The 27,216-nt window shown below is 36.6% G+C and overlaps 1 protein-coding gene across 4 annotated transcripts; it reads left to right on the forward strand.

Moving 5' to 3' along the window:
• Positions 1-26,973, forward strand: RFC3 (replication factor C subunit 3). Of its 4 annotated transcripts, none has more exons than XR_010837232.1 (10): positions 18-189; positions 3,153-3,290; positions 6,466-6,533; positions 8,362-8,459; positions 10,508-10,689; positions 11,751-11,887; positions 11,978-12,076; positions 14,147-14,216; positions 15,414-15,678; positions 26,533-26,973. XR_010837232.1 is itself a non-coding variant. In XM_059041841.2 (9 exons), exons 1-9 carry the CDS (start codon positions 103-105, stop codon positions 15,603-15,605), a joined length of 1,071 nt encoding a protein of 356 aa, XP_058897824.1. In that variant the 5' UTR covers positions 1-102; the 3' UTR covers positions 15,606-15,705. The 4 variants fall into 4 exon arrangements, 2 of the variants coding, with proteins under 2 accessions (XP_058897824.1, XP_058897823.1); XR_010837231.1 differs by having other exon boundaries at positions 18-255; positions 26,533-26,925; XM_059041841.2 differs by lacking the exon at positions 26,533-26,973 and having other exon boundaries at positions 1-189; positions 15,414-15,705.
• Positions 26,974-27,216: the final 243 nt, after the last annotated feature.

A 27,216-nucleotide genomic window follows, 5' to 3' on the forward strand; every position in this document is an offset into this window, starting at 1 on the left:
GTCGCGAGATTTGGAGCTCGCGGGAAAACTTGTTTGTGCGTCCGGAGCGGAGGGCGGGCGCGCGGGAAGTTCGAGTGTCGGACCCCGGGAACTCGGGCTGGCATGAGCCTCTGGGTGGACAAATACCGGCCCTGCTCCTTGGGACAGCTGGACTATCACAAGGAGCAGGCGGCCCAGCTGCGCAACCTGGTGAGTCAGCGGGACGGGGCGAGGAGAGCCGGAGGAGGGGAGGCCTTCGCCCTCCCGCTTCAGAAGGTGATGAATGCTGTGGAGAAAAGTAAAACTGGGACGGGGACACGGTGTGGGGTCGGTGCCTGTGCTTGTAAACAAAGAAAGTCTCCCTGAGGATTGTCATCTGAGCCGAAGCTTGAAGGAAGTGGGAGAGCCTACAGTAGGGAGCTCTGGGGGGAGGAGTGGAGCGGGTAGAGGGCACAGCAGGTGCAGAATCCCTGAGGTAGGAGGGTGCACAGCCCGTCACTCGGGAGGCCAGTGCGGCTGGCTAACCGTGGGCCAGCCCACGGTTAGGGAAGAGGAGTAGGAAATGGTGGAGGTTGGGGGTGGGAGGAAGTGCAGATACAGTAAATTTGTTTTGTTTTGTTTTTTTGTTTGTTTGTTTTTGTTTTGGTTTGGTTTTTTTGCTGTACGCGGGCCTCTCACCGTTGCGGCCTCTCCCGCTGCGGAGCACAGGCTCCAGACGCGCAGGCCCAGCGGCCATGGCCCACGCGGGATCCTCCCGGACCGGGGCACGAACCCGTATCCCCTGCATCGGCAGGCGGACTCCCAACCACTGCACCACCAGGGAAGCCCCAGTAGATTTTAACAGAGTGAGATGGGAAGCCTTTGGAACGTTTTGAACAGAGAAGTGACATCATCTGACTTTTTAATAGGCTTACTTAAAATGTCTTGGTGTCATTGCCCGCATTTACAAAAAGGAAGATATTAGGTTTATTCATTCCTAAGGTCGTTTTAAATTCTAAAATATGTGGTATTAGGTTGTCCTTGAGTTTAATTCCTTAATGAAAGATTTTTCTTTTCCTGTCGCGATGCCTATTCTTATGTTGTAGTTGATAAAAGTATCTATCTAATGGCAGTGGTTTGTGAAAAGCAAACTGAAGTTTGTAGAGAGTGGAGATGGAAGAAGGGTCTTGAGTAGAAAAGCCACGTATCTACTCTATTTAAGGGCGTAAAGTACCACTTCCTGATGGAAATGTTTTTGCTCAGCCCTCTGGTCTTACAGTACCCATCTTTTTCAGAATTACAGGTACTATTTGTAAATTTTTTTTTTTTTTTTTTTTCAGTATGCGGGCCTCTCACTGATGTGGCCTCTCCCGTTGCGGAGCACAGGCTCCGGACGCGCAGGCCCAGCGGCCATGGCTCACGGGCCCAGCCGCTCTGCGGCATGTGGGATCTTCCCGAACCAGGGCACAAACCCGTGTCCCCTGCATCGGCAGGCGGACTCTCAACCACTGCGCCACCAGGGAAGCCCTGTAAAGTTTGTTTTAATGAGAAATTATAATAAAAGAACTCCGTCCTTACATATGAAAGGCATTAGAAAAGTTGGTGTTGTTGTGAGAGTGAAGTGTTTTTTTAAAACTCTTTTAAAATTATTGGTATTCCAATACTTATACTATACTAATTTTAAGTAAATCTATTAATTTACTATTATTTATTTTTAGTATTTAAAACACTGTTTAAATAAATCTAAATAAATATATCCCATGGTTAAGAAAATCAGAGTCAAAGCTATTCTAAGAAAATGCAATTTATAAATGAATACAGCTTCATTTATAGACAAATTGCATTTTCTTACAGTAGCTTCGACTTTGATTTTCTTAACCATGGGGTATATTTTATTTTCTATTATATAGAATTTGGAATAAATATTTGCACAAAATTTAGTATATTAGTCTTGTGTTAATAGATTTGGCATCTACAACCTAATAAAAATGTGAAACATTTGCAGCATAACTTATTTTTGGTGAGATAGAAGTTAAAAAAAAATGAAGGCTATATTTGTGGAGTACCTACTATTTTCCATGCGTTGTCTTAGATAAATAGTTCCTTTCCTTGACACTTTTTTCTTTCAGTGCCAGAGACAGATGAGTTTACAAAGTATTAAAATTCACTGTAACAAGCACTTCTATTAAGATACTTATTTTCATTTTTTTCTAAAACGGTTATTTATAAAACTTTTGCTCCACAAGATTTTATGCACCTGAAGCGAAGGTCTGTGTTCTTGTCTTCTTTATAGCCTTCATAACACTGATCCCCAGACCTGACTGAACATCACAATCACCTGGGAACGTTTTTAAGAAACAAACAATCTTGTTTTGAAATGCAGCACTGTCAGCATCCTACTCCATTCCCCTGCTCTTAATTTATAAAATTACACAGACCAACTTCCAACTCCCTGCATCTGCATTTCCTGAAGGCTTTCTCTTGCTGACACCTCTAAGCAGACTTGAAATGTCAGGGAATTAATGCCCTCTCTCTCCATTCACTTTCGCAAGCCAGCAAAGGATTGATGAGAGGTAGTGTATCATACTCCAGCTTCTCCACCCCTTGGGTGGTTTAATAGTGTGGTGTATTTTTACTGGCTTCAAGAGTATCCACAGCAGGATCACGCCCCAGATGCCCAGAGTGGTATTTAAGTTAACAACACTGTTGTTGGCTGCCTTCCTTCCTTGCTTTCCTACTCCCCTACAAAGTTTTCCTTTACCTTCCAAATAAAACCAGATGCACTTGTTTCTTATCAAAGGGACTGTTTGTAGAAGCCCAGACTACGACAGGCATCAGTCTCAGTTACTGAATCATAATCTTATGGATGGGATCCAGTAATTAATCAGTCTTTTTATTAAAAGTTCTCTGGAAGATTCTGACAGTCAGCCAGGTTTGGGATTTCTTGCTTTCTAGCATATAGTGTTGTATCTTACATGTACTGTGCTAGATATATAAGTTATATAACATTAATCCCAGGGGGATAATCAATATTTCACAGTTAAAGATCTGTCTCTCTATATATACATTCACACACACACACATTTTTGAAGTTTCATAGGTAGAGACACAAAATACTTGATACTTGAAAAGTAGTTTACTTCCACACATTGGGCAGTAGATTGGGGAAAATGCCTTGTTCTTTTTTTTTCCAGGTGCAGTGTGGTGACTTTCCTCATCTGTTAGTCTATGGACCATCAGGTGCTGGAAAAAAGACAAGAATTATGTGTATTCTACGTGAACTTTATGGTGTGGGAGTGGAAAAGTTGAGAATTGAACATCAGACCATCACAGTAAGCATTTCACTTTGAGGCCCTCTAAATATTTAGAGCAGGGATTTTCAGTCCTCATCTTATAGGACCCTTTGCTGCCCAATGTGTGATTTAAGTAAGAACTTCACAGGTAATCCTGGTGTACAGGATTGAGAGTTGCTGATTTATAGACCTAACTATTATAACCAGACAACAGTTACATTACGTTAGAGAAGAAATATGAACAACAGGAGACTTTGGGTAAGATGTAGGTGGTGGGATTCATTTCAGATTCGAATTAGTGTCAGCTGGAACTAGAACTCAAGTTTCTAAAGTTCATTGTTCTGAGAGCAGTAGTGGGTATGGAAAAGGAATGATTTGGAGAAAAATTTTAAACGTGGAATCTGGTGACTCGGTAAAGATTGGGCAGCTGACTGACTGGGAGAGGAAGCATGAGGCTCTGGGATGTTCAGAGTTCCCATGATCTTACCCTGGCTGTGTTTTGTAGCCTCATGCTATGCAATGCATTTTCATACTCTTTCCTTACTGACTTTAAGATCTAGCTGAAATGTATCCTCTTGGAAGTGCCCCCCCAACCCTGTTAAAATTAATGTTTCCTCCTGCAACCCATAGTTTATACTTTTTAGATCATTTACTTTGTTTTGCCTTGATCATAGTTATTTATACATCTTGACTCTGACAAGATTGTATTTGTTTTGAAGTTATATAGGGTAAATTTTATATTTTTGTAAGTTATACTTGACATGTGGCATTATATTAGTTTCAGGTGTACTGCATAGTGATTTGATATTTTTATGCATTATGAAATAATCACAGTAAGTCCAGTTGCCATCATTTTCATATTCTTCATAGCCTCTGGTATAGTGTCTTGCACATATTAGGCACTGAAAAAATGTAAACTGGGCTTCCCTGGTGGCACAGCGGTTGAGAGTCCACCTGCCAATGCAGGGGACGCGGGTTCGTGCCCCAGTCTGGGAAGATCCCACATGCCCGGAGCGGCTGGGCCCGTGAGCCATGGCTGCTGAGCCTGCGTGTCCGGAGCCTGTGTTCTGCAACGGGAGAGGCTGCGGCAGTGAGAGGCCCGCGTACCACAAAAAAAGCAAAAAAAAAAAGTAAACTGAGTGACTGGACAGTAGGTTGTGCTATTAATAGAATCTTTAGGAGGATAAATGGACTGTAGGCTAATGTGGATTAGCCTGTGTTTAGACACATTGAATTTGAGATGTTGGTAGTACGTCCTGGTGGAAATTCTTTAAAATATGCAGGGACAAATTTAATAAGAAAGGTAGTAAGAAAACCTTATCCGTAATCTTATAAAAGGACAAAAAACAAGAGCTGATCAAATGGAAAGATGCATCATGTTCTCAGTAGTATTTAAAAGTATCTGTTCTCCCCAAGTTCAGTATAAATTTTAGTGAAATTCCAATTAAAATGCAATTTATTTTTTTAATTGTATGAAGTGATCTTAAAGTACATTTCTGAGACTAGCTAAAATAATTATGTAAAAGAAGATTTGTGAAGTGGGACATGTGTTTATTAAACCATACTGTAAGGCTGCTATAATCAAAACATATTGTTATGGCATGGGTATAGAGAATTACATCAGTGGAACTGAATAGAGAGCCCAGAAATATGACAGCCTAAGATCTGTTTCACATCAGTAGGAAAAGGATTGGTCAGCAAAATGTGCTAGCATAACTAGTTACCAACTCAGAAGAAAATAAAGTTGAATCTCCATGACACATAATTTATAAATCCAGATCAATTAAAGACTGAAATGGTAAAATGAAACTAAATTTCTTAGAATAGAATTTCTTAGATTGTATGAACAGTGTATGAGTCAGGAACACCTTTTAATAAAAAACATGGGAGCTGTAGAAGAAAATATATACTTGGGTATATATGAATTTTAGAAGTTTGTATGACAGAAGATAATATACATAAGATCAATAGAAAAATAAAGGATTATAAAAAATATTTGAAAGGAATGTATTAGATAAAAGATTTTACAAAATGACAATGGAAAAACAACCTAGTAGAAAACTGAGTAAAAAATGGTCACAGGGGCTTCCCTGGTGGCGCAGTGGTTGGGAGTCTGCCTGCCAATGCAGGGGACGTGGGTTCGCGCCCTGGTCTGGGAGGATCGATAGTGAGAGGCCCGCTCACTGCGATGAAGAGTGGCCCCCGCTTGACACAACTAGAGAAAGCCCTCTCACAGCAACGAAGACCCAACACAGCCATAAATAAATAAATAAATAAATGGTCACAGGAGAGAGAGATGAACAGTCAATAAACCTTTGTGAAGATGTTTGACCTTTGTGGTAGTTGGGGAAAAGCAGTGAGAGTCTATTACACAGTCATCAAATAGGCAAAAATTGAAGGCATGATGAAACCTACTGCAGATGAGGAATAACGAGGAGTATTTGTTGCCAGTGGAAAAGTGAATTGTTAGATTTTTTTTGGAAAGTGGCTGGTTATACATAAACAAATACATACGTATAAAAGTTTAGAAAACACATCATCTTCAATCCAGCAGATCGTTTATCGGGAATCTGTTATTACATAGACGTGAAAGCAGTGCATGAGACATGCACAAGGATGTTAATTATGGAATTATTTGAGATTGTAAAAAGCAAGAAACAAAATGCCCATCTCTATCACTGGCTTTGGGACATCCATGTTATAGTTGATATGCAACTATAACAGCCTATACCACTTGTCTGAGAAGGTTGTCTAGACGTGTTGTTAAGGAAAAGCAAAACACAGAGAAATATACATGATTGCCTCTTTTTAAAACAATTTTTGCAAGTGCGCTGACACTCTTATGTAGTAGTGTATTAGTATGTGTTTATTTTTGTGTGTTATCGTGGAAAAGGCTGTGAAAGGACATAGGCAGATTGTTTACAACGATGATCTGATAACTGGGAATGGTTTGGAGATTTCTGGAGGTAAAGGAGAAAAGTGATCACACTAAAAACAGAATGTGTGATATGACCCAATGTACATAAAAACATATGTTTACATGCCCTTAAGAAAGGAATGGGGTTAATGAAGTTGAAGCATTAGTGGTGGTCATCTGAAGTTTTCTTTCTTTAGTTAACATAAATTGTTTACATATTTAAAAAGAATGAAATACAGAAAAGAGGAGAAATAGTCATGAATAAACATTTAAAAAAACGATTTTATTTGTCCACAGACTCCATCTAAAAAGAAAATTGAAATTAGCACTATTGCAAGCAATTACCACCTTGAAGTTAATCCCAGGTAAGTTGCTACTACATAGAAATAAGCAATTTTAGAATAGCAATGTTCAGACTTTTTTTAAAGAGTAGAATGTTTTTTTGAAATAAAATTATGTATGGAAACAATATATAACATAGATAAAAGTGAAGCTGCCCTGTGTGAGATGGGGAGCCTCGAACCTTCCTACTTTCCCTTCTCTTTGATACCCCAAAGTCAAATAATTTTAATTAAGTTTTCTTGCTCTACAGAGCTCTGTGCTTTACACAAAGTATTTTGCATAGTCAGTAAGTTTTTGTTGAATTATATTGACTCATTCAGAACTGGTGAGCACAGTGTGTCTAAAAAGTTTGTAAATGCCTGAAAAAATATTTCAGAAAGTGAATTTGGGTTCCATTTTTTTTGTTTCAGTTTTTTGACTAGAGGGTATTATAGTCCATCATCCACTGTCTGTATTCTTTATCATGAGATAATGACTAGGATCTTGTTGGGAGGCACATTGAAAACTCATGCCACAGCAGTTACATTCTGCTTAAGTAAATGATGTAGAAATGATTGTATTGGGCGTAAAGTTGGCTAAGGCTTCAGGGTTCTACGGGGTCTGATATGTTCTTGAAGGAGAACAGAATCAAGGACATCTTCAGGCAAAGGCATCTTTATGGGCAGTGGCACAGCAATGAGACCAAGCATCCCTTTCTAGACTCAATGGAATAAGAGGAAGAGAGTTTTAAGTTAATGTGTATTCAGTAGCAGGCACTGTGTGGGAAACTTTACATGGATTATTTAGTCCTCAGAACAACCCTAACAGACTGATATTATTATTTTTCCTAGGTATGTCAAAGAAAAAATTAAGGTTGGTTGGAAAGGGTCTGATCGTAAAAGTAGAGAGTGGTAATTCCATAGACAAAAGTGAAATATTTCAGATTCTGGACAAGGAAATGATTATAAAAGAAACACTATGTATATTGATCTAATAATATTGAATTGAGACAGACATTGGCTGTTTGGGAAAATAAACTAAAGCTGACTTCTTTGCTCTCTTTTTCTCTTTGAGAGTTCCTCTGTAGCAAGAATAGTCAGTTGGAGGGTAAGCTGTTTGTTTTTCAGGTGTTTTAAATTGACATTCAGCCTGAATTAACCAGGTGACTTATGTTGGTTTGTGAGGTGCAGGACTTAAGTGCTAAAGCAATGATATTGGTATAAATGACAGGTAATGCCTGTAAGTCAGCAGCTTACAGAGTACTGATTTGTGTGCTAAACTTAATTTGCTTATCCCATCCCCTTGCTAAGACCCTGAATCAACTCTGCTGGTGCTGAGAGGGACTTGTCTAGGCTTGTTCTCTCTCAGACCTTTACTATTTTGAGGGTGGGGAAGAGGAACAGATTAAATTTCTGTTCCAAGGAGTTATTTTTATATATTTTTAAAATTAGCTCTGACCAGGTATGCATTATAGTGGGTACAGAAGTGTCAAAGTATTTGATAAGCTGTTAATAGCTATTTCTCTCTTTTTTTTTTTTTTTTTGAGTCTTTTCCCTTTTTTTCTTGATGAGTCTGGCTAATGGTTTATCAATTTTGTTTATCTTCTCAGTAAACTTAATATATGAACATGCTTGGTGTTTTCAGTGATATTAACCAAATTGTAGTTGAGTATTGGAATATTTTTAGTATGTAATGACCCTAAAACACTTCACTTTTAAAGTTTTGTGAATGTAATAGGTGTTACTCAGTTTGATTAAAATTTTGATCACTTAAGATCTTCAACATTTTTCTTACAATAACAGATTAAGAATAAGGGCATAATACTTTCTAAATATTTACACACATATTTACCACTATTTTTGTTTTGTATAGTGATGCTGGAAATAGTGACCGGGTAGTAATTCAGGAGATGTTGAAAACAGTGGCACAATCACAGCAACTTGAAACAAACTCTCAAAAAGATTTTAAAGGTATGTGATAAAAAGATTTCTTTTTATGAGGCAGACATTTAAATTACAAGCAGTGGGTATAAGAGAAAAATGTAGTGGAGAATGTAAATTTCATTCATTTAGCAAATATTTATAAACCTCTTGTTCTGTGCCAAGCAAGCACTATGCTACCTTTTTTTTTTTTTTTTTCTTTAAATATGTAAAAGTGAACAAGAAAGACATGCTCTCTGCTCCTGGGAGTTTATAGTCTAATGGAATTGAATTTTGGCAGAAAGAGAGCTATTTGTGCCACCCATTTGTTACTTTAGAACTAGATAAGTAATGAAAAAATACTTAATTTAAAATAAGAAATTGCATGATTTAAAAATAATGGTTCTTAGAACCAAAGTGATACGTTCATTATCAAATATTTAGCTAAACAAAAGAAAATTCATATCAGCTATAATCCTTGTAACAGTTACTATTAACATTTGCAGTATTATTTATGTGCATATACATATATTTTTACAGGAGATTTTTTGATAAATATGCCAATATTTAATGCTTTTGATATATTTTGCCAAATTCTTTATCTGAAAGAGGGTATAGCTCTGTGCTACCACCAGCAGTGTTTAGGAATGCCCATTTCTCTCTAACATTTATCAACACTGGATAATTATTTTTAATCCTTGTCAGTTGAGTGGAGAAAATAAATTGTACTTTGTTTTTTTTTTTAGTGAATGTGATGATTTTATCTTTTGTTCATTGTTTATTTTACTGTTTTGTAAATCACCTGTGCATATTCCAGTGTATTTCTTATCTTTCCTCCTCAGTCTATACTTCAAGATAAATTAAAAAAATTTTTTTCAAATGCTCTCCTGTATCCATTAATGTAGTTTTATGATTTTTCTTCTTAGTGTTTAGTATTATATTACTGGATCTTTTCATGAAACTACTGTGCATTTCTGGAGTAAATGTCACTTGGTTAGGATGTGTTAATTTTTAAACTATGCTGCTGTTTTCACACCTAGCAATGATTTATTTTTTTATCATTTTATTTGGTGCTATCCTTGTCAGATACTGGGATCAATCTCCTTGTCTTTATTTTTCCTGTTCTGTTCAATTTCGGTTCTATTTCCAGAACGTCTCCATATTGTGAAGTGTTGTCTTGGAAGGAATATTCATTTTATGATTTTCAGTCCAGTGTTCTCTCAAACCTATTGCATCAAGGTTCCTTAGCTCTTATCCATGAATTGAGCCCTATGAGTGCTGTTCTTAAGTTGGCCCATGATATTTCCACTGTGGTTTTGTGGGTGATTTGGGGTTCTCCTGTCCTAAAGGCTGTCAGAAACCTGGTGGATCCCAGCCACTTCCTCCCACACATAGTTTCTTGTTCTCACTTGCTCATATTTAGGGTTCTTAGGGACAACTTGTCACCTAGTTTTGATATAAATGTTATCTTGGGTCTTGGAATCTTTACTTGTTCTGTCTGTTTTTATGGGAGAGATTCAGATGCTACAAATGTTACCACTGTCATCTTCTAGAAATAATTTAATACAATGAAAAATACAACAGTTGGATTCAGTCCCTACATACTATTCCTGAAGTACTTTAAGGCCAATCCTTGATTATGACCAGATGGATCTTATTATACAAGTAACCAGATATCTTTATGCCTTATTTGCTACTTCTCTTGTGCCAGTGTTTTCCAAAGTATGCTCCTTAATGCTAAGATGTTCTACAGAAATGTGCTCCTGAGATAAATTATTTTGGGTAAATGCAGCACAGTATATCCTTGTCGTGGTGATTTCTACTGTGTATAAATATAATAAAGGCTGCAGTAAATTCTACAACAAAATAACCTCTTTAACTTGGTTTAGCCTAGTGTTTCTTAGCCTTGTTTGATCGTAGAATGTTTTAAAATAAAAATAAAAGAAATTATTCTCGCCATACCTATAAGTTTTGCATGTCTTCTCCAAAGGGGAAAGTAGTATATTGGACTTATTGTTTAGGATTTCACTCTGAGTAATGAGGAGGAAGAGGAAGAGAAATACTTAAGTTAAAGTTTGTTTTGTTTTTCCTTGACTCAGTCGTGTTATTGACAGAAGTTGACAAACTCACTAAAGATGCTCAGCATGCCTTGCGCAGAACCATGGAAAAGTATATGTCCACCTGCAGGTTGATCTTGTGTTGCAATTCTACATCAAAAGTGATACCACCTATTCGTAGTAGGTGCCTTGCAGTTCGTGTGCCTGCTCCCAGCATTGAAGATGTAAGTCAAGTTTAACTTTTCAGAAGAAAATTTCACTTCAGATTCCATGCGTAGTGTGTGTACATCCCTGTCATGTTTGTTTTTGTGAAAACATAGCTATATCAGTAATTTATGAATAGCTATGGCCTGGATGCTAACTATTAGTATTCGTATAAACATATATATATATATATATATATATATATATATATATATATATATATATGTAGTAAATACCAGATACCAATATATAGAAAATGTTCTTTCCATTAAATCATCTTTTACTTTAAACAAGTAATTATTGTGGATTTTACTAAAGTAGGTAAGGGCTAGTTATTTAATGGCTTCTACCTTAACCTGATTTAACTGGCTTAGGGAGGAGGTGTGAGTATTCAGGAAATAGATTTTGCAAGAAGATGATTTGGGAATACCTAGTCCCCTGTTAGGGGACCATAGTTAGTCTGAAACATAATACATTTTTTTTGTTTTCTTTATCATTCTTAATAGCTGTCAGTAGAAATACCAGTTTCTCACAGGCAGTTTTCTGCTGTTTAATAGATTTGGGACAATTTCATGCAAAGTGGGGATAATATGTGACATTGTATTAGTTTCAAAGTAGTTAAAGTAACTCTATTATAAGTTTCACTTATAAAAATTTGGGGGGTGATAGAGTGAAAAGTGTCTATAAAGCAGCAGCACTGCCAGGTTACACCACTCCCATGGGCACCATTCAGGTCTTAGTGCCTGAGTCATGTGCACTTCAGCTTGTACGGCTCTACTTGGCAGCCTTGTGAGCAGTATCTTTGCCCCCAACCTGAGACCCTTTGTCTCCACCTCGCTGCTGCCTTGAGGAGGCTGTCAGGCTTGGAGCTGGGACCACATCTTCCTCCAGTTGCCCATCTAGCTGCTGCCTCTTCCTGACAACTAGGCTAGACCCCTAGCCTCCTGCTGAAGGAGCAGTGGGTTAGGGTAGGGTAGTGACCAAAAAAAAGGTTGGGGAGGGTCTATAAAGATATTAACAGAAATAGTCTCAGCATGCTGTTTGACAGATTGCCCATTTTTGTTAATTATTTTGTTTGTAGATTTGCCATGTGTTATCTACTGTGTGCAAGAAGGAAGGTCTAAATCTTCCTTCACAACTGGCTCATAGACTTGCAGAGAAGTCCTGCAGAAATCTCAGAAAAGCCCTGCTTATGTGTGAAGCCTGCAGAGTGCAACAGTGAGTGAAAGGGGGAAGTTACCATGGGAAACATTTTGGGACATAAGCCCACTTTCATTTAATTTATTGTATTCTCTTTTTGTCATGTAGATATCCTTTTACTGCAGATCAAGAAATCCCTGAAACAGATTGGGAGGTGTATCTGAGGGAGACTGCCAATGCTATTGTCAGTCAGCAGACTCCACAGAGGTAACTCCTGTAAAAGATCACCATGAAAGTTTGGTCATTGAGATAGTACAGATATTCTAAGTTTTAGGTTAGCTGTTTTATGCTAATACCATGCCATTTAGAATTAAAATTAAGTCTATAATACTACACTTATAAAGAAAAGGTAGGATTTAATTTTAGAAATGTAGTGGTTCAGAATAGTTAGTGTATGATATCATGGCTATTGGCATGTAAATGTAGAACTTCTACATAAATTAAAACAAATTTTGGAAGTTTTAGGTTTTTTCCCAGCATCTTGGATGATTTAATATTAATACATAGCATGATGTGTCTAGCTTTCTAATATTGAAAATCACAATATATAACATTGTATTGATGTGTCATAGAAAGACCCTAGACTGTGGGTCAGACTTCTAGTTTTTCTACTGATTTTTACCTAAGTGTCCTTGAGCAGGTAACTTCATCTTAGAGCTTCAGCTTTTTCATTTGTATAATGAAGATGCTATTATTTTTACTCTGCCAAGGATACTTGTACCTTTGTTATGAGAGCAGAAGAGATTGTGTGATAATGGATTGAGAACTAGAAGACCCGGTGCTCATGTATGATGATAGGCTTTGTTAAGAATAATGTTGTGTATATGCCATCAGTATTTAGGAAGTGTTCTGTGCATATTTGCCGTACAGTTGTTTCTGTTTACTTCCTAGGTCTCTTATTCAGTAGTAGACCATACTTAAAGTACTTCAGCCACTGCTTGCTTGATTTATCGTGACAGCATTGATTGAGAAGGGCAGTCTGCTCTTCTCCAAATCAAGAGTGACAGTCTTAAGGCTCACTCATTACCTTTGGAACGTCTGGTGAAGGTCCCTTAGGCTCACTGAGACACAATTTGTTACTTTTTTTGGCCTGTCAGAACTGAGAAACCATCTTTGGACTTTAGAGAGGGTTGATTCTTTTAGGAAACAGACTAGACTGAATGCAACCACTGAAATGTAAGCTTCCCTGGTTTACATGAAAATAATCATGAGAGGATTATACCATGTTTCTCTTCTTGTATGGTATATCTGATGAATTCTTATTTTTATAAGAAATTCTTCAAAGGAAATGATAGTATGTACTCGTGGGCTACCATATAGATTAGAGGAGGTGAATAGTCATAGATAATGGGTGCGTGGTATTTGTGTTGAATTCCTATTAATTCATTTATTTTAGTTGAAGAAATTAATAGTTTTTGAAAAGTGCCAAACATTTTAAGTAGGTTCTTCAGAAAAGAAACCTCGACTTTATGAAAAAGTGTGCATTCCATTCTGTAAAATATTGTCAAGCAGTGAAGAAATTTCAGGCTTTAAAGAAATAAAATTCAAACAAAGTGTGTCTTGGGAGCCTTTTACTTTCATAAAATATTTCCACACTAAAGGTGACTTTCTTGTTTTTGTTCTGATTTTAATGAAGACAAATTGGTGGTGGTAGTTTAACTTTCCTGCTCTTAAGAGATTTAGGTACAGATGTTGCAGTATTTGACTATTTGACTATTATTAGATGTATTTTTAAGACTTTAGTTGATTATTACTTTACTTAATTATTCTAGCTGCTGCGGCCCTTTCCTCCAACTTCCAAACAGGTTTTGACAGCTCATAAATGAACTTGTTCGAGTGCTGCTGTTGCCTATTTAGACTAACAGTTTTGGGAGTTGATGCCATTATGCTGTATAAAAAGAAATTTCTCTTAATTTCAGAAAACCTTGGAGCTGTGCAGGAATACTGGGATGGCTGGTGTCATTCTGAACATTGGTCCACACAGTACCAAATGACTCCTTCTGATTTTTGACCCCCCTTAGTCTTGATTCTTGTTTGACATATCTTAGAAAATTCATAATTTTCTAATTTGAATAGCAGCTAATATTTAGTGAGCAATTATTATATCATTTTAGAAAAATGAACTGAAATTAGGATAAGCTTCCATAGGTGTATCTTAAGTATGATAAGCCATTTAAGAAAATGTCTGTATTGGGATGTTTAATTTGTAAAGTAAGACAGTACAGAGGAAAAATCACCTCCTATTTTTGTCACAAAATATTGTTTTGTTTTGTATAGGCTCCTTGAAGTTCGTGGGAGACTCTATGAGCTTCTAACTCACTGTATTCCTCCTGAAATTATAATGAAGGTATCCTGATTTCAAATCTTGAACTGTTTATAAGCATAAAACTTGAACTTTGTATGATCTCAGGGCTTTTGCTGCACTAAGATACATTGTCACCTCTTTCTGCCCAGCTCATTAGTTCAACAGATATTTATTGAGCTTCCAGTGTGCCAGGCACCTTTAGGGGTGTGTTGAAGGGGATGGGTGGGCCTGCCTTCAGAGAAGTTACATTTTTGTGAGGTGAAATGGGAAATGAAGCAAGAGGATTTCAGAATGTTCCAAGTGCTACAAAGGAAGTAACCAGGTGAAATGGTAACAATGGAGGGCAGGGTTATGGAAGGTCAGTGATGGCTTCTGTGAGAAAGGTATGTTTAAACTGAGACTTGAAAGATTAAAAGAAGGGAACCATATATGTAGCTGGGGAACAAGTATTTCAGACAGCAAGGCCCGGTGCACTTGAGGAATGAGGTTAAAGAAGGAGGCAGAGGGATATTCTAAGACACAGTTTTAGTGCTGGTCTAAACCTAATCAACTCCTCAGCTGGATAGATAGGCTGACTGTTAGATTTTAGGGAACACTGTTTTTTTTGTTTGTTTGTATTTATTAAAATTACCTGGTAATCTTAACATGAAAAAATTCAAATGATACCAAATATACAAAGAAAAAAGTGAAGCTCCACACTGTTTCCATAAGACCTCTTTTCTAGTCACATAGAAATAAGCCCATATATGTGTGTGTTTCACAAAACTTCAGTGTCCTGCACTTTTTTGGGATTTTTTTTTCCCTTTTTAAAAATTCAGCAGTGTAGTATGGTTGCTGTTTCATGACAGTACAGATTTACCTTATTCTTTTTAGTGGATGGGTGGGATTTCATTGTATGACTATACCACAGTTTTTTGGATATGACCCCTGTTGGTGGAACTTTAGGTTGTCTACAGATTATTATAATTAATAATGCTGCAGTAAGCATCTTTGTACTTACATCTTTGCACCCTTGTACATTTAAATATTTACAGTTGGAATATGAAAGATAACGAACACATTTTTACATTATAGAGTGGTATGTATGTACTTTTGGATGAAGTCTGCTGGTCCATCAGAAATAAAAAAAGAACATATTTAACTTAAGTTTTACTTCCTTTATTAATGAGAAATAAAGCATTTTCAGCTAATATTTTTTTTAAATGATTACTTTTTTAATTACTAGTTATCTTTCTTTAGGGCCTTCTCTCAGAACTTTTACATAATTGTGATGGACAACTGAAAGGGGAAGTGGCCCAGATGGCAGCTTACTATGAACATCGTCTACAGCTGGGTAGCAAAGCCATTTATCACTTGGAAGCATTTGTGGCCAAATTTATGGCACTTTATAAGAAGTTCATGGAGGATGGATTGGAAGGCATGATATTCTGACATCTATCAGTAATTCTTCCTAATATTTCTCAGTATCAGCATTTACATTAAATTTATATTGGAAGAGCTACAGGTAAAATAAACTAACTTTACTTAATTATGTCTTATTTGTGGTTTTTGTAATAATTCTTCTGAATTATTCATCATTATTCTCTAGGTCAAATAATTGCTCCTGTACTATTGAAGTGTATTGAAAGGATACAACTAGAAACTTTAGATAGGAACATGGTTTTAATTTACTTTAAAAATTTGTTTTCCAAGTATGCAGTATTGATCCTCCTATTTCTATATACTCTCTCACCTGCTGGAGGAAATTTACACATAAGAAAGCAGGGATTGTTTTCTATCCTTCAGATGACCACTTTTGGCCACAGGTACATAAATTTTTGCTTGGCAAGTCATTACGTTTAATCATTTTTTCTCTCAACCAAGAATTATATTTTTGCAGGAAATACAGGAATTAATTTTGAAACGTAATAGCATGGGTGTGGAGAAAATTGCACATACCATTTCTGTTGAAACTAGAATTCCAGCTTTTATTTTCAGTGATTCAGATAAGCATGTTTTCATTAAGTACTTGAAGACTCCTGAAGATTATGCATCGTGTAGTTCTGAAGCAAAGGTATATTACTGTTGAAATTACTCTTTGAACAAGTATACTGTTGTATTATTGGTCCTGTCCTTTGGGGCATTTTTTAATTCAGAAATTTGGTTCATGGAACAAAGGGTTTGCTTGACAGAAGTTTATGACAGGCTCTGTATAAGAATATTAAGAAGACCTGCTCTTATAGCAGTTGGTGATAAACAATCAGGAATTGTTTGATTGACAAAGACACAACTACACGCACACACTGAAAAACCTAAACCTGGGAAACTGTTCAGGTTAAGATAAATGATTGTTGCCTTTTTTATGGGGTGGCGGGGGGGGTGGTACTAGTCAGGTCCCAACTGGTAGTCTCAGTCCTAGGGGCTACATGTTAGGAGGGGTATTGACATTTTAACAGAACTAGGAAAGTGAGGTTTGGAAGAGCTAAGCCTGCTTTAATTTGGAAAAAAGGGAAGTTAAAAAATATGTATGTTAGGAGGGATATTGACATTCTAACAGAGAACTAGGAAAGTGAGGTTTAGAAGAGCTAAGCCTGCTTTAATTTGGAAAAAAGGGAAGTTAAAAAATATGTTAACTTTCTTCCAGTGTTTAAAATGACACACTTGGAAGTATGAGTGATCTTATCATTTATGTTTCTCTAAAGCAGTGCTTCTCAGAGTGGAACCCTTGGCATCACCAGCATCACCTGGGAACTCAGAAATGCAAGCTCTGAGGTCCCGTTCCAGGGCTACTGAATCAAACGATCGGCATAAGCCTCAGCAGTCTTTGTGTTGTACCACCCCTCCAAGTGATTCTGATGCACACCTCAGTTTGGGAACCACTGCTCTAGAGAGGGAGGGTAGACTTAGGATCACTGGATGTAGGTTAGAGAGAGGCATTTTAGTTCCCTTTGAAGAAAAATTTTTTAACTGCAGCTATCTTAATATGGTATGGGAGTCTTGAAAGCTCCTTAGAAACAGCAGGTGTTCAGGTGGAGAACTGATGAATAACGAACTGCTTACTACATGGTAGGCCTTGCATTGGGTATGTGTACTATTTCATTATAACCTTACCGCTCTGTGAAGTAAGTATCTCTGAGCTATGAATAAGAAACTTGAGATGTAGAGAAACGAAGTATAATTCATACAATAAAACATATCCATTTTAAGTCTGCAGTTTGATTTTTGATGAAGGTATTCAATGTAACCATCATCCCAATGAAGATACAGATTCCATCACCCTGTAAAGTTCCTTACATATCCCTTTTGCTGTCAGCCCACCCCTACCCCAACTCAAGTGACCATTGATCTGCTTCCTGTCATTATAGATTAGTTTTGCCTATTCAGGAATTTAGAGTCAAATACTGTGTGGTCTTTGGTTAAGGCTTCATTCTCTCAGGATTATAACTGAGATTCATCTATATTGTTGCATATTTCACTAATTTCTTTAATGTTCATTGATCAGTGTATGTATACACTTTTACAACCCATTGACTTGTTTATGGACCTTTGGGTTTCCAGGATTTGTTTAGTATGAATAAAGTTGTTCTGAATATTTCTGTAAGTCATTTTGTGGACATATGTTTTCACTTCTCTTGAATGAATACATAGGAATGGAATAATGAGACCTAAGATGGGTGTCAGTTTAACTTTTAAGAAGTCACCAGATTCTCAAAGTGATTGTACCATTTTATATTCCTACCAGCATTGTGTGGGCATTCTAGTTGTCTCTATAAATTGTCTGTTTTATATTTCATTAATTACCTTTTCTATCTTTATTAATCCCATCCTTCTCCTTTTGATGTAGTTTGCTTTTATTTTTCCAGAGTTAAAATGGAAATTTAGGTAATTGATTTTAGACCATTCTCTTCTATCATTTAAAATTACAAATTTTACCCTGAATACTGATCTAACTTCCTCTTACAGATTTTGATATCTTGTGTTTTCTTTTCCATTTAGTTCAAACTATTTTTCAGTTTCACTTGAGATGTTTTTCTTTGACCAAATGATTACTTGGAAGTGTTGTTATATTTCCAAATGATTGAAAATTTTCAGATATAGTTTAAAGGCTTCTCTACCCTTGTTAATTTTCTGTCATTTACTAAGAGGAATATTGAAATCGCTAACTATATTTATGGATTTGTCTAATTTAGTTCTTTTGGGTTTTCATGCATTTAGAAGCTCATTAGGTACATAAAATTTTAGGATTGTTATATCTTCCTGATGAATTGACCCCTTTATGAACGTTCCTCCTGATTTCTGGTAATATTCCTTACTCTGAATCTATTTTATCTTATATTAATATTACCACTCCAGCTTTCTTTTGATTAGAGTTTGTATGGTAGACATATTTCTTATAGCTAAGGTCTGCTAGCATTCTGTCAGTTTTGATTATTTGGAAAGTACCTATTTTGTCTTCACTTACAGAATTCTAGGTTCATTTAAAAATTTTATTATTTTTCCCCTAGCACTTCGAATATATCATTCTGCTACCTTCTGATCTCTATTATTTCTGATGAGAAGTTAGCCAGTAACATATGATTGTTCCCTTTTACATGATACTTTCTTCTTGATGTTTTCAGTATTTTTTTTCTTTGGCTTTTAGCAAGGTGACTATGATGTAACTAGTTGTAGTTCTTTGTGTTTATCTTACTTGGGCTTTGTTTAGTTTCTTGGATCAGATTATTATGAGTAGTACTAGTATTATAGTATCAATTTAGGGAGTTTTTTTGTCATTATTTATTCAAACCTTTTTTCTGACCTTTTTTTCTCATTTACTTTGAGACTCCTTTTGCTTATATCCTGGAATACTTGACATTGGCCCACAGGTGGCTGATTCTCTGTTCATTTTTTTCAGTCTTTTTTCTCTGAGTTCTTTGGCTTGGATAATTTTATTGATAAATCTTCAAATTCGCTGAATCCTTCTGCCATTTCATATCTGGTATCTCATCTAATTTATTTTTCACTTTAGTGTTTGTACATTTTAAGTCTAGAATTTCCATTTTATTCTGTATAGTTTCAATGTTTCTATTACGATTTCCTATTTTCTGTCTCCTTGTTAGCATGTTTTCCTTTAATTCTCTGAACATGTTTGTAATAGTTGCTTTGAAGTCTTTCCTGAACCCAGCATCTGGTCCCACTCAGTTTCTGTTGACTGCTTTTTCCCTTGTGTATCGTTATACTTCTCCCCCCTTCCCCTACACCAATGTCTGGTAATTTTGTGGCTGAAAACTTTACTTTTAGATAATATATTTTAGTAACTTTGGATTCTCTTTTGGTTTTCTGATTTTTTTTTATGTTTTTTTGTTTGTTTCCTAGCTTACCTCTGCTTAAACTCTGTAATTTATCTTCCTTGCATTGTGCTGCCACTGATGTTTCTGCTCAGTTGTTTTTATTTTAGCCTGGCTTCATCTTTCTCTCTGCATAGCTTAGTGGTCAACCCAGTGATTTGGGTGGAGTGTGAGCTCCGACATCTTAAAGTTGAGACTTTAAGTCTGCTGAGCTGTATGTGGGTTGAGGAACACATTCAAGATTGCAACCAGTTCTCAGTATCCCTTGGTTTTCATTTTTCCACTTAAGCAGTCGGTCAGGTGTGTGTGAATTAAGAGCTTGTCGTAGCCACTGTGTGGCTCTTTCACTTCCAGGATCTCTCAGTTCACTATCTGATTGATTTCTCAGTGGCCATGAACTGGACCTGCAACCTTGGTTTAGCAAAGCTGTGGGTTTTCCTTGTTCCCAACTGTTAATTCAGTCTAATACTCTGGCTGCAACTAGCCTTAAACTTACAAAGGGACAGTTTTTACTGAAGAAGTGGTAGGTGCAAGGGAATAATACCAAGTATAGAAAGTCATGGAGTTGCTACCATTTTTGTCCAAATCTAGTTTTCCAACAATAAACATTTTTTAAATTTGTTGTCTGATTTTGATCAATTTTCAGTCATGATTGGTTATTTTTTGACAGTTTTGTCTGTTTTTATACTTTTCTGCAGAGGGAAATTAATCTCCTGTTTCAATTAGTAGAAGTAGCCCTCCACTGACTCATTTCTTCATTGCTTTTTTTGTATATGCAAATTTCAATCTGATGTAATTTTCCTTTACTTTGAAACAGATTTAGCTTTTCTTGTGGGGCAGATCTGCTGGTGAATTCTCCCAGGTTTTTGTTTTTGTTTTTGGGGGGCAGGGGGTTTGGCCTAAAATGTCTTTATTTTGCATTCTTTTTTGAAAAGCATTTTTAATGGGTATAAAATTGTAGTTTGACAGTTGTTTTTCTTTCTGTATCTTAAAAATACAGTTTTGTGTTTCAGTTTGCATTGTTTCTGAGGAGACATCTGCATTCTAAATTTTTTCCTATGCATTTTTTGTTTTACTTTACTTCCTATGGCTCCTTGTAAGATTTACAACTTCTCTTTATGACCAATTCCTGCAGTTTAAGATGTGTCTTGGCATGATTTTTCTTTGTGTTCATACTGCTTTATACTGGCTTTACATTTGTTTCAGTTCTTGGATTTGTGGATTTGTGTTTTTTATCAAATTTAGGAAAATTTAGCCATTTTCTTCAATTATTTTTCTGCGTTCTCTGAGACTCTAGTTACATCTCTGACTTCATGATAGTGCCCGTAAATGACAGGGTTTCTTATCTTTTTTCCAGACTTTTTCTCACCGTCCTTCAGTTTGAATAGTTTCTGTTGCCTTTAAGTTCACTAATCTTTTGCACAGTCTAACTTGCTTTAAAGACCAGTGAAACCCTCTTTCTTTAAACAGCGTTGAACTTTGTTTTCACAGGCAGTTATTTGATTAGCAGCTTGATCCTTTTCATGCTTGTTTTTAACCTTTTTTTTAATGGTGTGCCTAGAGTAGTCTTTATCCCTAGTTGAGCTTTACAACTGTGGTTTGATCTTTCTAGTGTTGATCAAATGCCCCAGAGATCATTGAGGAGCTACGTCCTGGGTCACCAGGACTCACTGTCTTCCAACCCTTTGTGAGCTCTGGTAATTATTCAGCTTAGTTTCTAGCAGGTCTTTCCCCAGTAGTTTTTTGTTGTTGTTTGCTTGTTTTTTTTCTCTCTCCTTGGCTTTGTGGAGTCATACTCAATGTATATGCAGCTTAGTAATCAGCCAAGGGATGCAAGGCAACCCTTATGCGGACTTCTGTTGCACTTTTTCTGTGTAATTCTCCTCTTTCCAGATCTCTGCATGCATGTTTAGCCACCCCAGTCTCTGAATTTTGCTCTTTTCTCCTCAACTCATTGTTGTCACAGTTGTCTGCCTGGGTTTGCCCTTCCTACCCTGTAGACTGGAAAGTGCCTCTAGGCAGAAATCAGGGGTGATTTTAGAGTTTACTTCCTTGGTTTCTTTTCTTTAACATATCACTGCATTGCACTGCCTGCTGCAGTGTCTGGTGTAGCATTCCTTTTATGTTTTGTCTAGTTTTCTAGTTGTTTACAATGGAGGGCAAGTCTAGTATCAGTTACTCTTTTTTAAAGTCTTGATGTTGGGATTTTAACTGAAGGCCCTGATTCCTGGGTGTGAATCCCTATCTTACATAGTTCTTTAAAAATGTATGATTTACATTTCCCCCCCCAGCTTTATTGAGATATAATTGATATATAACTTTGTGTAAGTTTAAGGTGTACAATGCGTTGATAAGATACACTTACATATTGCAAAATGATTACCACCATAGCATTAGCAATACCTCCCATCACATCACATCATTACAATTTTATTTTTGTGGTGAGAGCACTTAAGATCTACTCTCGTAACTACTTTCTGGTATGTAATACAGTATTATTAATTATAATCACCATGCTGTACATTAGATCCCCAGAACTTATTCATCCTAAAATTGGTAGCTTGTACTCTTTGACCAGTGTATCCCCATTTCCCCATTGACCATCCCCTGTTAACCACCATTCTATTGTCTGTTTCTATGACTTTGGCTATTTTAGATTCCACATATAGGTGACATCATGCAGTATGTTTCTTTCTCAGTGTTAATTATTTCTCTTAGCATAATGCCCTCAAGGTCCATCCATGTTGTCACAGATGGCACTGTTTTCATCTTTTTCATGGCTGAATAATAATGATGTGTGTGTGTTTGTGTGTGTATGTATATCACATCTTTATTTGTCTGTAGATGAACACTTAGGTTGTTTCCATATCTTGACTGTTGTGAACAATGCTGCAATGAACATGAAAGTACAGATAGAGCCTTCATATCTCGTTTTCATTTACTTTGGATAAATACCCAGAAGTGATGTTACTGGATCATATGGTAATTCTATTTTTAATTATTTGAAGAATCTCCATTTACATTTAGAGTGATTATTGACAGGTAAGGACTTATTAATGATATCTTATTAATGGTTTTTTGGCTGTTTTGTAAGTCCCTTGCTTTTTTCTTCTGCTGCTGCTTCTTTGTGAATTGATGATTTTCTGTAGGGGTATGTTTTGATTCCCTTTTCTTTATCTTTTGTGAGTCTACTATAGATTTTTGCTTTTGATTACCATGAGGCTTACATAAAACATTTTATAGATATAACAGTCTATTTTATTAACAACTTAATTTCAGTTGCACACAGTAACTCTATCCTTTTACTCCCCCTTCCTCTTATGTTTTTGATGTCACGATTTACCTCTTTTTATACTGTTTATTCATTAACAAATCATTGTAGCTATAGTACTTCTTATACTCTTGTCCTGTAATCTTTGTACAAAAGTTAAGTGGCTAACACTTAACCATATTACAGTATTAGGGTATTCTGAATTTGACTGTGTACTTACTTTTACCAGTGTTTAGTACATTTTCATATATTTTCATTTTACTAATTAGTGTCTCTTCATTTCAACTTGAAGAACTTTCAGCATTTCTTATAATCCAGGTTAGTGGTGATGAATTCCCTCAGCTTTGTTTGGAATAGTCTATCTCACCTTCATTTCTGAAAGACAGCTTTGCCACATAAAATATTTTTGGTTGGCAGTTTTTTTCCTTCAGTGTTTTGAATATATTATCCCACTCTGTCTTGACCTCTAAGGTTTCTTCTTAGAAAATTGCTGATAGCATTATGGGGGTTGCCTTGTAAATACAAGCTTTTTTCTGTTAATCCTTTTAAGATTCTTTCTTTGTCTTTGATATTTGACAGTTTTATTATAATGTGCCTTGGAGAGAACCTCTTAGTTTGGTGACCTATGAGCTTCATGAACTTGGATTTCCAAATCTCTCCATGGACTTGGGAAGTTCTTAGTAATTATTTCTTTAAATAAGCTATCTGCCCCCTTCTCCCTCTTTTCTAAATCTGGAACTTCAGTAATTTACAAACTGTAAATTGTAAATTTACAAATTTACAAACATATCATCCTTTAGATGATATGTCATAGATTATGTAACTTTCTTTACTCTTTTACATCTTTTTTCTTCATTCTTCTCTGATTACATAATTTCTGAGTTCTTTCTTCAATCTCACAGATTTTTTTCTTCTGCTTGATTCATTCTGCCATTGATGTCCTCTATTTCATTTTTCATTTCATTCATTGTATCCTTCAGCCCCAGAATTTCCATTTGGTTCCTTTTTATGACTTCTGTCTCTCTGCTAAACTTTTCTTCTTCTTTTTTTTAATTGAAGCATAGTTGATTTACAGTATTGTGTTAGTTTTAAGTGTACAGCAACATGATTCAGTTACGTATGTATTTTTTAGATTATTTTCCATTATAGGTTATTACAAGTTATTGAATATAGTTCCCTGTGTTATACAGCAGATCCTTGTTCCTTATCTATTTTATGTGAAGTAGTTTGTAATCCCAAACTCCTAATTTATCCCTCTCCCTTCCCTTTCCCCTTTGGTAACCATAAGTTTGTTTTCTGTGTCTGTGAGTCTGTTTTATATATAGATTCATCTGTACTATTTTTTAGATTCTACATGCAAGTGACATCATATACTTGTCTTTGTCTTACTTACTTCACTGAGTATGATATTCTCTAGGTCTATACATGTTGCTGCAAATGGCAATATTTCATTCTTTTTTATGGCTGAGTAATATTCCATCACATATATATATATATGTCATATATATATATATATATATGACATATATATATATATCATATATATATGCCACATCTTCTTAAGCCAATCATCTGTTGATGGGTATTTGAGTTGTTTCCGTGTCTTGGCTTTTCTAAATAGTGCTGCTATGAGCATTTGCTAAACTTCTTATTTTGTTCATTTATTGTTTTCCTGATTTGGTTCAGTTGTCTTTCTGTGTTTTCTTGTACCTCATCAAGTTTCCTTAAAACTTGAATTCTTTATTGGGTAAATCACAGATCTCCATGTCTTTGGGTTTGGTTACTGGAAGATTACTGTGATCCTTTGGTGGTGTCATGTTATCTTGATTTTTCATGTTCTTTGAACTTTTGCATTATTCCTTTACTTCTGAAGTAGCAGTCACCCCTTCCAGGCTTCACTAACTGCTTCTGGGAGAGAGATACCTCCCATCAGCCTTATTAGAGATTTTGAGGCTATCTTAGACCCTTTCTGGAATATACTTCCTCCATGCTTCTTGCTCCTTCTTGTGGCAGGATTCTTAGGCTTTATGCCTTCTCTGGATCCTTCAATACACCAGGCTGAGTGAGTGCTGACAGGCTCTCTTTTGTTTCCCACAGGTGGTGCTTAGGGTCAAGTTTGTGATCTCTCCCTGGCCTGCAGATTTGGCCAGCTTATGTGCATGCTCACTAACTATCTTCCAAAGCTTATTCTTGCTGCCACCATCGGGAACACACACAGGAAGCTGGCCACAAGATGGGGAGTTTGTAGGTGAGGCACACAGAGTGCTTGAGGTTCCTGTGACCCAGTTGTGATCCACTGGTAATGCATTCCCAGCAGCTGTTGGGCAGGTTCTTGGTGGAATTCACGACACAGTTAAGATCTGTGCCCCTTACTGTCCTTCAGTAGTTGTATCTGCCACTCTCCCCACTTCTTCCTGCCCCCAGTCATGTAGCTCATGATTCTGTACTCTGGATGGAGCAAGAGAGAAAGGAGCCCCTTTTGCGGTGTCGTGTACAGCTGGGGCCACTGAGTGTTCACTCACATGCTCTCCCTTCTGTGGGATAAATCACTGTGAGGAAGATCTCTCTTGGCCCTAAGCTGTGCCATCCCTGGGTGGAGGGGTGATGTGGGTAAAGTCAAACTGTTCCTCTTAACTCCTCCAATACATCCAAACTTTTTTTTTTCCTCCAATGGAATTCTGGGGCTTCTCTGGAAACCTGAACTTTTACAAAGTCTCTCTTGTCCTTGAGCGAATGTCTAAGTTGGTGTTCTCAGGGGCTCCTAGATGGCGGTTGAAAGAGGCTGGGGCCAGTTTATAGGCCACGACAGGGTCCACATCTTGGACTGAGGTCTGTCTCCCTATTACCTGATGGATGGCTGGACGAGACTCCTCCCGGGTTCCTTGGCTTATGGTGCTGGATTCCACAGCTTCCTAAAAAGGATTTCTGTCCATGGGTGGATGCCAAATTTTATTGTTGGTGGAGAGACAAAGATGAGGTACATCTTAAGCTGCCATGATACTGATGTCACTCCCCTTTGATTTTATGTTTTTATAATATAAATTAAGTTTTGTTCCTAAGATTTGACGTTGTGTAATATGCATCACACACACAAAAAACCACTTGCTGTGGTTTTTCCTTAAGTACTGTGTTATACTTTGAGTTATAGAACTGAGTAATAGGAATTTAAATGTTATTTCCAAATTATAGCCCTCCAAATCATGAAACACATTTCTTAAAAATTACAAAATCAACCGTTAGCAGCCATTTTCTATCTAGTTCTCAAGAAAGACATAATCATTTCATATTTTTCAAATTGATGAACTAAATTTTATTAGCTATTTGCCCCTTGGTTTCTTTCCTGGTTACAATTCCTATGGAAATTTTGAACTTTATCATGAGGTGCTCTTTATCAGTTTGATTGTGGTATGGAAGACTTATAATAAATTACTTTCCTCTCAGTAAAGGAAAGTGGTCCCTACAAACCTTAACTCTCATTTAAATTACAACCTAATGCTGGTTACAAACACTGCATGGTACCTTTGTGGCTTGGTACTTTCTGTGCCTGTTTCAGCTCTTTTGATGAGCTGATTGCCTACTGAAATTACCTTCTCTGTAGATAGCAGCATGAGAAACTTTAGCAACTTCCTGAAGTGCGGCTGTACAAAATAATCACTAGCAGTAGGCATGGAAAAACCTTCTTGGTCTTTATGTGGGACACTGTGTTAGATTCTTTACAGGCATTCTCTCAGTTAATTCTCTTAATGATCTTGAAGTTGGCCAATATTATCCTGTTTTGCAGGTGAAGAAATTGGATCCAGGCAGTTGAGCACAGACTGCCCTCACCAACCAAGAAATAGGCCCTCAATACTACCCAGCAAACTCACACTTCTCAGATCAAATCTCCAGAATGCTTTTTCCAGAACTTCATTTAGAGCAGATAACCTTATCTCCTTACCAGCCAGCTACCAAAACCAAATATGTATGCATCCTATATTACTATATGTTCATTTGTATGTATCCGATTTACTCTGTGTGCATTCATATTTTCTCTTGATGAGATAGAGAAGCTGCTCATCTGTTTTTAATCCTGTGCCTTGGATTTCACCAATTTTAGCCTGTCTCTCAAAACCTATGATGCCCTTTGTCCTTGTCTCCTTCGTCCTCAGTCCCTCTCTCAAAATTGGATTGGTGCTTTGGTTTTTATTTTCCTAATGTCATCTTATTAAAGTTTCCAACATACAGAAAACTGAAAAAAAAGTGACAATGAACATTCATACTGGTATTTTACAGTGAACATTTAACTGTATTTGCTTCATCACATGTCTATCCATCACTCCATTCTTTAGTCATCTTATGGTTTTGCTGCATTTCAAAGTTAAGTACATTTTCTCCCCGCCTGTTAGCATGTATATCATTAACTAGCCAGTTTAATAAGGCAAGAAAAATGCATAACAGGCATAAGGAAACCAAAGGATGGAGGAAA

The sequence above is a fragment of the Kogia breviceps genome, chromosome 16, assembly GCF_026419965.1.
Source record: "Kogia breviceps isolate mKogBre1 chromosome 16, mKogBre1 haplotype 1, whole genome shotgun sequence".
NCBI lineage: Eukaryota > Metazoa > Chordata > Mammalia > Artiodactyla > Physeteridae > Kogia > Kogia breviceps.

Bases quoted from the DNA above. Each gene is read 5' to 3' on its own strand.
- RFC3 (XM_059041840.2), top strand. From the start codon at position 103: ATGAGCCTCTGGGTGGACAAATACCGGCCCTGCTCCTTGGGACAGCTG. The intron at 10,690-11,750 runs GTAAGTCAAGTT...TTTTGTTTGTAG, and splicing joins CTGCTCCCAGCATTGAAGAT to ATTTGCCATGTGTTATCTAC. The intron at 12,077-14,146 runs GTAACTCCTGTA...TGTTTTGTATAG, and splicing joins AGTCAGCAGACTCCACAGAG to GCTCCTTGAAGTTCGTGGGA.